The sequence below is a fragment of the Amphibalanus amphitrite genome, unplaced genomic scaffold (genome assembly GCF_019059575.1).
Source record: "Amphibalanus amphitrite isolate SeventyFive unplaced genomic scaffold, NRLGWU_Aamphi_draft 002058F_arrow, whole genome shotgun sequence".
Taxonomy (NCBI): Eukaryota; Metazoa; Arthropoda; class Thecostraca; order Balanomorpha; family Balanidae; genus Amphibalanus; species Amphibalanus amphitrite.
This window is the reverse complement of record NW_024883551.1, coordinates 30,151-38,822: the sequence shown is the minus strand read 5'-3', so window position 1 is coordinate 38,822 and position 8,672 is coordinate 30,151. Positions and strand designations below refer to the sequence as shown.

Genomic DNA, 8,672 nt, shown 5'->3' with positions numbered 1-8,672 from the left:
CTTACAGTATACTGCAAAGACGCTGATATTGGAACTCAAAGTAATGTATTCCACTTGTTTGCAAAGCGAAAACCCAGCTGAATACCTCTAGCTTCTAACTACCGCTGGCACTACCGCAATGTCACAGCCCTGAGATATGACACACATGGCACAAATGTACATAAGAGCATCAAATAGGGAAGGTTGATGCACATCAGCGCTGTTTCGTGGTCAGATTGAAACCGCCTCGAACGAACAAGGTGGTTTGATGAAGATTCAGATGACAATCCATTATGTACAAAGTTTGCTTATCCACATCACATAAGCAGTCGAACGTTGTTTGGAATACTAGGAATTCCAGCTAATGGGACACGATGGTCGTTAACATGTAACTCATTCGGATTCAAAGTACAGAAGAACATAAGGAACTGACCTGGAAGTAACGCGGTCATTCCGAGTCAGAAAAGCAGCGAACAGCTGACCATTGCCAGTGTAACCTTGTCTGGCACAGCAGCTGTGTTCTGCTGAGACCGGTGGACTGCTGGACGGACTCAGTGACGGCGGCGGCGCGTCCTCGGCGACTCAAGCGCCCTCGCACCGCTCCTGGTCGCGGCGCACGCTCGCCAGCAGGCGCAGAATCTCCAGTTTGACCCGCTCGGCCCGCTCCCGCGGCATCCGCCGCAGGGCGTTCAACACCATCATGCTGAACTCGAAGTTTTCGTCCATCTCCTGCTCTTCCTCCGGCTCTTCGTTCCCCATCTCCACCAGCACGTCCACCAGCTCCTCCTGCGGCCCCTCAGCAGGGCACTCCGGTCGCTCGTGGCGTGGCTCCTCGGCGGCCGGCTGCTCCGCCTCCGTCAGCCTCGGCCTCTTCTCCGGAGCCGGCGGCGAGTCGGACATCGCCGGAGCGTCCGGGTCTGGCGGCGGTGAGGACCCCCTCTTGGGTGGGTGGCTGAGTGAGTCCATTACACTGAGTATCTGCAGCCGACAGGTGCTGAAGAGATTGGAAAGAAAAGGTGGCACAAAATCACACATGTGAAAAAAAAATCGCGCCTGCAGTCTGAATAACTCAAGACACCATTCTAATTTCATTTTATTGTCACTATTGCTTGGAATTGCCTTGAAATAGGTATATCGAATAATTTTGTACAAACTAGCACCACATCTGCATTAGGTAGGTATGTAACATGTATAACATCTCAACAACCCATCACACAAAACCTCTGACATTTTTTTTTAAAATACCTAATGGTATTGTTAGTTTGAGGCAAGATTATGTGGCAGGTTTTAGTCAGTTGAGTTGAGTTCACACTTGTTCTTCATTGATCTATTTCCATTGAATATGCAGCAGGCCAGCAGAGACATTTATTTGACGAAACAACTGTCGCTATCCTGGAATATCAATTAATGAAACACATCTTAATTCTTATGCCATACATTTTAAGCATCCTGGACCCTATGGAGAGTAGGTTAAGGTTAATCACTAAAATGACCAAAAATTTAGTTAACACACCACTTTTTTGTTAAGTTAGGTTAGGCTCTTTCGACCTATCAGACCATTTCAGAGCCGGAAAGATGATAGGAATTAGGGGGAGACATTGGTCAGGGAGGGCACTCTTGTGAGTTGTCAAGGCTAAGCCCATTGAGTGGACAGGCCACCCAGCCCTGACACTCACTGCAACCGGCTAGGAGTGTACTCCTATGGGAGCTTCCCGAATGGGATAAAGTCGCCTGTTTAGCCAGAGACGGGATTGAGGCATGTAGAAGGATTTGACTGTCCTGAGGACGGAAATGACAGAATGGTGATGACATGCCACTACCACAAAATTATTTATATACACTTTTCACAAAATACTCACGTCTACTATCAAATGATTGATATTCAATAATTTAAGAAGCCTTCATTCAATTATAACGCAGCTGCGACATTTCCTGCGCGAAGGAACAGCGATTTTCATCAATTAATCACAGCTTACCGCAATCAGTCCGCAGAAACAATGGTTCCTGATGAAAAATGCCCTCGTAAATAGCTCACAGCAAATAAGATATCTTCAAAATAACTAAATTAAGTCCCCAGCTTCGCACTGCCACATACAAGGCGGCAACAACAAACGTGGTGCACTGTTCAAAGCCGATCGGACAGGCAAATAGAAAGGAAGTTGCCTAGCAACCTGCTGAGGTGTTCCTGATTTGACGTTCTCTGGCTCAAGGCTCTATAGAACTCTGGCTCCTGCTCTGGCTCTTGTAGAGAGCTATGGGTGGAGGGCTTGTAGATTTGGCGTGCGTCAGCCGAGTATCCATGCATTTCCAAACTTCTTGCGTGTTGTGGTTTGGTTGTGGTTAAATGCGTGCCAACATGTAAAATGATGTTCGTCCCATGCATTATGGTGGGTGCCAAAGTCACGTCAAGGTCAGGTCAATGCCACTGACCTTTGGTAATCTTGTTTTTTTTTTAAGTCGGTACAACTTTTCAGAGTAGTTTTCGGAGTTGATTTCAAATTTAACACTCATCTGGACATTTGAGAATATAGTGCTGGTACCCACGGGTGGTAATCGCCTACAATGCCAGCGGGACGTCTAATGGTTGAGATCTGACGGTCCGACCTTACCAACATGCATGATGCATGAATACGTAATCATGGATCAAGACGGATCAAAACGCATTGTGGCTTGACGACTGATCTTATTGAAGTAATATGCACATACACGCGTTCTCACACGGAAAAGAACACCAAACAATGCAGCCAACAAGTCAGACGTCCGCGCGGCGTCCCATATCCGGTCACGAACGCACCCTCAGTGGCAGCCCGGAGCGGCCACCTCTCCCGTACGAGCCCCGTTCGGTGGCACATTACCAGCGACGTTTAGACATTTCTTCAATGAGACTGCCCTACAGCAAATACAAATTAAAACCGTACTTTGACGTAACACCATCCAAACAACTTGTCAGATCCAGATTATAGAGCAAGAACTAAAACCGCTCCAGAATCGGGCATCATGCAATCGAAACAGGCGAAGTTTAAAGGCATGACCAGCCGCATAGTAGGCCGGTAGGACTGTGCCACCGAACAGAGCCCGGACTGGGAGAGCCAGACGAAAACCAGCGCTGCGCACCGGCTCAGACGAACCGGCGCCCCCTCCCGCAGCTCGCGCTAAAACCCCCCCACTCCCCAACCACAGCGGACACTGATGAAACAAATGCAAACTCAGGCAGACCTCATGTCCACTTACACGCTAAAACGGGGTCAAGGTATATACAGCTGTGTACAGGCTAGCCAATCTCAACAACGCGCGCGGCTAGACTCTTGTCTTACGTCCAGAACAGTAGGTACAGTGACCATTGAGCGAACACACTCGGCGGCACAGGTCATCGCCGCGTCACACAACCAACGCGCAGGGCGCGACACAGCGGGAATGTGCGCTCTCTCTCTCTCTCTCTCTCTCTCTCTCTCTCTCTCTCTCTCTCTCTCTCTCTCTCTCTCTCTCTCTCTCTCTCTCTCTCTCTTTCCCTCTCCCGCCCCTGGCAGACCGGTACGTCTCTCCTCAGCACTCTCAGCCCGTCCGCAGCCCTCCGCGCTACACTCTAACCGCCCTCCGCGGCCCGACAAGCTCGCTGACAATGTGAAACAACGGCAATAAATAGGTGGGTCTCTGTGCGGCGTACCGGGGTCGGCCGCAGCCGCTCTATGTACACCCTCCCCCGCCGGCGGCGGCCCGGCGCGCGCCGCGCCCGCCCCGCTCGACTAGGTGAGTCGGTTGGCCGGCCGGCCGGCGAGGCGCTATTGCTGGCTGGTTTGTACGAGTCGCGGTCGGCGGGCCGGGCTACTTGACTGGCGCGGCCGGCGCCGGCGGTGTCTGCAGCGCGGCGGCCGCGTTTGACGACACCCAGTTCTTGAACACGTCCCTGGGAACGGAGACGGCCTGTCAGTCGGACTGCTGGGGTGGAGGGGGCCAGGGAGAGCCGGCAGGGGCCATAGCAGAGCAGAACAGAAAGCAGGTGTGCATGATTCGCTCGGCTTGTCGGGGTCAAGTCATGAACATGCAAAAACTGCCTCTTCTCCTAACCTGGGTAGGAGCAGCGCTAGCTGTAATGTGCCACAGTAAGACAAACCTACTGGAACTCCCACGGCAAAACAAATAAGACACCATATCATTCAGTCCATCCCCCTATTCCCCAGGCCATTTTAACGACAACTGAACCACCATGAATGACCACCCTCATTCAGTGTTGTGCGGTAAGAAAACGGCTCGTCACGCACCTGCAATGGTTGACGACGCACTCGTTGCTGCAGTACTCGTCCTCCCACTCGGGGTTACTGACGGGCGGGTTCCGGCAGCCCACGCGCAGGCAGGTGACCGTCTGCTCGGGGGCCGGGGGCGCCGCCGGAGAGCTGGCAGAGCGGCCTGGACTGGCCGCCGGAGCAGCGCCCTCGGCGGCCGCCGGCGGAGAGTCCTGCTGCGGCGCGGCCGACCGCGGCGGGGAGACGGCCGCCGCCGCCGGCTGCAGCTGCTGCTCCTGCTGCTGAGGCGCCAGCTGCTGCTGCTGAGGCGGCTGCTGCTGCTGCTGCTGAGGGGTCATCTGCTGCTGCTGGGGCGGCATCTGCTGCTGAGATACCATCTGCTGCTGTTGCTGCTGCTGCAGTTCCTGTTGTTGCTGCAGCTCCTGCTGCTGTTGTTGCTGCTGCTGAAGCTCTTGCTGCTGCTGTAGCTCTTGTTGCTGTTGCTGTCTTTGGAGCTCCTGTTGCTGCTGTTGCTGTTGCTGCTGCTGTTGCTGCATCATCATCATGTGCTGCTGATGTGCAAGCTGCTGTTGCTGCTGCTGCTGCTGCTGCTGAGGCGTCATCTGCTGCTGAGCCATCTGCTGCTGCTGCTGCTGATGCGCTAGGTGCTGCTGCTGCTGCTGCTGCTGCTGAGGCGTCATCTGCTGCATCTGTGGCACGGCCGGGCCGGGCGCCATGGGCGGCGAGCCGAGCGGCTGGGGCGACAGCACCGCCGACAGGCCGGGCGGCGACTGGGACAGGTGCTGCTGCGGGCTGCCCAACTGGTGGTGCTGCTGAGGGCTGCCCAGCTGGTGCTGCTGCTGCTGCGGGCTGCCCAGGTGGTGCTGGGGACTGCCCAGATCCGGCATCTGTTGAGGAACACGAAAACCCGTATAAGTCTCAGTAAACACTGAATCAGACGAACAAACTGTACCGAAAGCACGGCACACCAACGAGAAAGTCTTAGCGGCCAATGGACACGTTATGCTCTGCCGGTCACAGACACAGTGAAACTCAGAATCCCCAGAGCACCTGCCCCCTCCTCTAGTTGGAGTGCCCTCCCCACCCCGTGAGGGTGTGACTCTTCGTTCCCTCCTCCCCTAGCCGGAGCGCCGCACCTCCCCGTGTGGTGGAGTGTGGCCCTAGTCCCCCGGGACGCGCAGCCGCTGACCTGGTGGTGCATATAGAGCGGCTGGGAGGCGGGCGGCAGCATGGGCTGAGAGGCGGGCGGCGGGCCGCCGTGGTAGCCGCCGGCGCCCATCATTCCACCGGCGCTGTACAGGGTCGGCGGCTGCAGCGGAGCGCCCAAAAGGTCCTGTCGGTCAGAGGGGGAGGGGGACGGTCAGAGGGGGCGGGACGGAGCATAGGGTCTGCAGGGGACGTCATCATGTCACGGTTTCGTACACACCACACAATCAGGGGTCCGTAGGGCACAAGAACTACAGGACGGTAGGAGAAGTAACGGGTCGCAACTCGCAGGTCAGAGAGGTTACAGGTCACAGAGTTGGGTGGAAAGGCATAGTCCCCAGAGCGTCGACGGGAGTTTCGCCATAAGGAGGATTCGACCTTACAAGACGAAAATCTCCACCATATGGTCAGTCGAGCAATCCCACACGTGGGCGGGGCGGCGCGCCGACCCACCGACGCGACCGTGAACACTGGGACCGACGGATTCGGGTCACTTGGGACGGCCGTGACTGGCTGCTCAGTCGATCAATCCGTCTGCTCGGGTCAGTCCGGTATCCCCTGTCCAATTGCACTCACGTCATTGCGGGCGAGCGCCTCCGGTCCGCGCATTGTCTATCAGGCTGCTATATCTCCGTGTCCCGTCAAAGCCGTCTCTGTTATCCCGCTGACGTCTTGCATTCTGCTCTCCATCGCTGTCCCGAATTCCATCTAAACACTGCTCCGTTTCTATTTCCCGTGTTAGCTGATGGTTTCCCCCTATCCCAGGATTCAATCTCACTTTCCACAGCTCCGTTTCGCATCCTCTCTCCCTCACCTGCTGCTGCTGCTGATGTCCCTCTGCCATCAGTGAGCTGAGCAGGGGCGACTTTTTGGCCATTCCGCCGGCCTGCGCGGGCCCGGCGGCCGCGCCGCCCTGGTACGGCCCGGGCGCGTACCCGCCGGCGCCCGGGTACGGCTGCGCGCCGCCGTAGCCGCCGTAGTTGGCGAACATGCCGGCCTGCTGCTGCTGCTGCTGCTGCTGTTGAGCGGCCGCCGCCGCCGCCGCCTCCTCATTGTTGGTCTGCCGGAGAGAGGGGGTGACGGTCAGAAAGCGGCTGCAACTTGAGACAGGAACGGACTGATGTTCGAGTGCATTCAGTACGTGTTGAGAACAGATGGCGAGCTTTCACTGTGGCAGCTTTCAACATTTCGAGACGTTGCAGAGTTCAAGTCTGGGAGTCTCAGGGTTGGGTCAAGTCGTCCTCGACAGGGCTGAGGCAGGCTGACAGACAGGCTGATGAAGGGAGAAAGGCCTAGCTAGAGAGCTTCTCAATTTATCTTTCTTCAAGGAGGCAGCATGCCAGTTATATGCCAAGCATAGATATATGACAATCGTTTTGCAGGATTAGGCATCTGATTTGCATCTGATTGTAATGGATCCTCGGCTCAAAATGTACCATATAGCATCCGAACGCCAGCTTTTTTAACAAAATTGGGTCATAATAGCGGTTCGAGGGGAGGGATGGGGCGGGAGGGGGAGGATTAACAGTAGATAATCGCTTATGAGCCGGCCCTGCAGAACTGATTAATTCGCGATGACAACCGGGAAAATAGATGTCCTTGGGCAACTTTCGCTTTGGCCTGATACCAGGTTTACACAGATCCATTCCAGGTAAGATCGCCTAACCCATTACAAGCAACGCAGCACTTTCACTGTCCAATGAAAGCCCGGCTGTGCGGCGCAGCCATGGGCAGCAGCCAAGGACGTGTGCTGCGGGCCCGCCCCCTCCCCCGGCCGGCAGCAGGACGGCGGTCGGTAGCGCACCTCAAGCAACAGGTCATCCAGCACCTGCAGCAGGTCACCGTCCGGCAGGTCGGGCACCACGGCCATCGCCGAGTCCCGGACAGTGACGTCACCGGTCTGTGCAGCGCTCTCTGACGAACTGCGCACCGGCCGCGGCTGGATTGGACAGCCCGCCGTCTGACACTGCTCCAGACGGTGTGAGGGGCCCGGCGCGGTCTAACGGGCCGGTTCGGGCCTCCGCAACGGTCCACCACGTGGCGACGGACCGCCCCACCCTCTCCTCAGTTACCGCAGTACCGGCGCACGGCTCACACTGACACCGTCCGACACACTCCCCGTGTCACCCTCAGACCACCACCGGACCGTCCGCCCTACACTCCCAACTGGACCGGCAGCCCGCTCCCCACACCGGCACACACACAGACTGGCCGGCCCGGGCTGCCGACCGGCCGCTGCCGCCCGTCGAGCACCGCCATTGGTCGGGGAGTGCCGGCGGCGGGCCGGGCGGCAGCAGCAGCGGCCGCGGCGCCCCCTGCCCGCCTAATGGCTCATCCCAAAGGCTCGCGGACGTGGGAAGGTCAGCTCCGCCACCAAAGGCTCCGCGGGGAAGGAGGGGAGGGGAGGGGCTCCCGTCTGACGGCGTGCCGAGCCGCTCCGGCCGATGAACGGGCGGGGAGGGGAGGGGACCGCTGATTGCCCGTGCATTCCACTGGTGTTACCTTAAAACGGGACCTCATAATGAGCCGTTTCTGATGATGCATTACGTTTCTGCGTTCCTCATCCTCTACCATTGCCTTATGATCACCGATTTAGAAGAGCAATGTTCGCGATTTTTGCAACAAAACAGCCAGGATGCAAATTAGCGAGAGACGAAGAACTTCATAAGAGTAAAAGTCAGCAGAGCATAAAATGCTGCTTTTTCCTCTAAAAGGATTATAGTGTAGGATGTAAAGTCATTCAGCCGGCACGCGAATGAATCACGAAAGCCTCGCTCGGTACAAAGAACGTTGCATAGCTCAGGGTACGCCGGAGCTCGTTAACAAGTTCTGGAAAACTTCTGCGTCATGGCACCAAATGGTTACGACAGGCGTTCGAAGGGTGATTATAGGACACTTGTGGGAGCTAACCAGTCTGACGTGGCCTATCTGTGGTTTGTTTTCTTTATATAATTAAGGTGATGAGTGGCGTGAATTGGAACTATATTGAAAACACAACCCACTTTACATTTCATGTGGTAAACGTTTGGAAGCTTTCTCGCGCTCTGGCGACGTCAAAATAAATAATCAAGAATACAACACCCACAGCGCAGCGAATGAACTGTTATTCGCCGTTGGGATATGTCAAACAATGTGGAAGGTGTGGGATTTCTGGTAAGTCTGATATTATGTTTACGCCATTAGAAACTCCAATCAAGCTTAACTTACCCCACAAAAACGTTTCATCACCAAACAATCCGCCGCAAT

General features: G+C 55.8%; 2 protein-coding genes across 3 annotated transcripts in view; both read right to left on the bottom strand.

Annotated features, from left to right (window-relative positions):
• Positions 1–28: 28 nt before the first annotated feature.
• On the bottom strand, positions 29–2,121 carry LOC122376224 (myosin-binding protein H-like). 2 transcript variants are annotated; one of them, XM_043356011.1, is made up of 2 exons: positions 1,956–2,121; positions 29–973 (listed from the first exon to the last, which is right to left on the bottom strand). In XM_043356011.1, the coding sequence occupies exon 2, from the start codon at positions 943–945 to the stop codon at positions 562–564; it is 384 nt and encodes a 127-aa protein (XP_043211946.1). In that variant the 5' UTR covers positions 946–973; positions 1,956–2,121; the 3' UTR covers positions 29–561. The 2 variants fall into 2 exon arrangements, with proteins under 2 accessions (XP_043211946.1, XP_043211947.1); XM_043356012.1 differs by having other exon boundaries at positions 1,839–2,108.
• A 524-nt stretch (positions 2,122–2,645) lies between these two features.
• Positions 2,646–8,672, bottom strand: part of LOC122376222 (TOX high mobility group box family member 4-B-like) — a gene marked incomplete at its 5' end in the record, with an annotated part of 31,636 nt that continues 25,609 nt past the window's right edge. The window contains 4 exons of the mRNA XM_043356007.1: positions 2,646–3,883; positions 4,239–5,107; positions 5,410–5,553; positions 6,241–6,486. Coding sequence (XP_043211942.1) covers positions 3,802–3,883; positions 4,239–5,107; positions 5,410–5,553; positions 6,241–6,486 — 1,341 coding nt within the window. The remainder of the gene's footprint in view (positions 3,884–4,238; positions 5,108–5,409; positions 5,554–6,240; positions 6,487–8,672) is intronic.

Coding starts and splice junctions, on each gene's coding strand:
- LOC122376224 (XM_043356011.1), bottom strand. CDS start 945: ATGGACTCACTCAGCCACCCACCCAAGAGGGGGTCCTCACCGCCGCCA.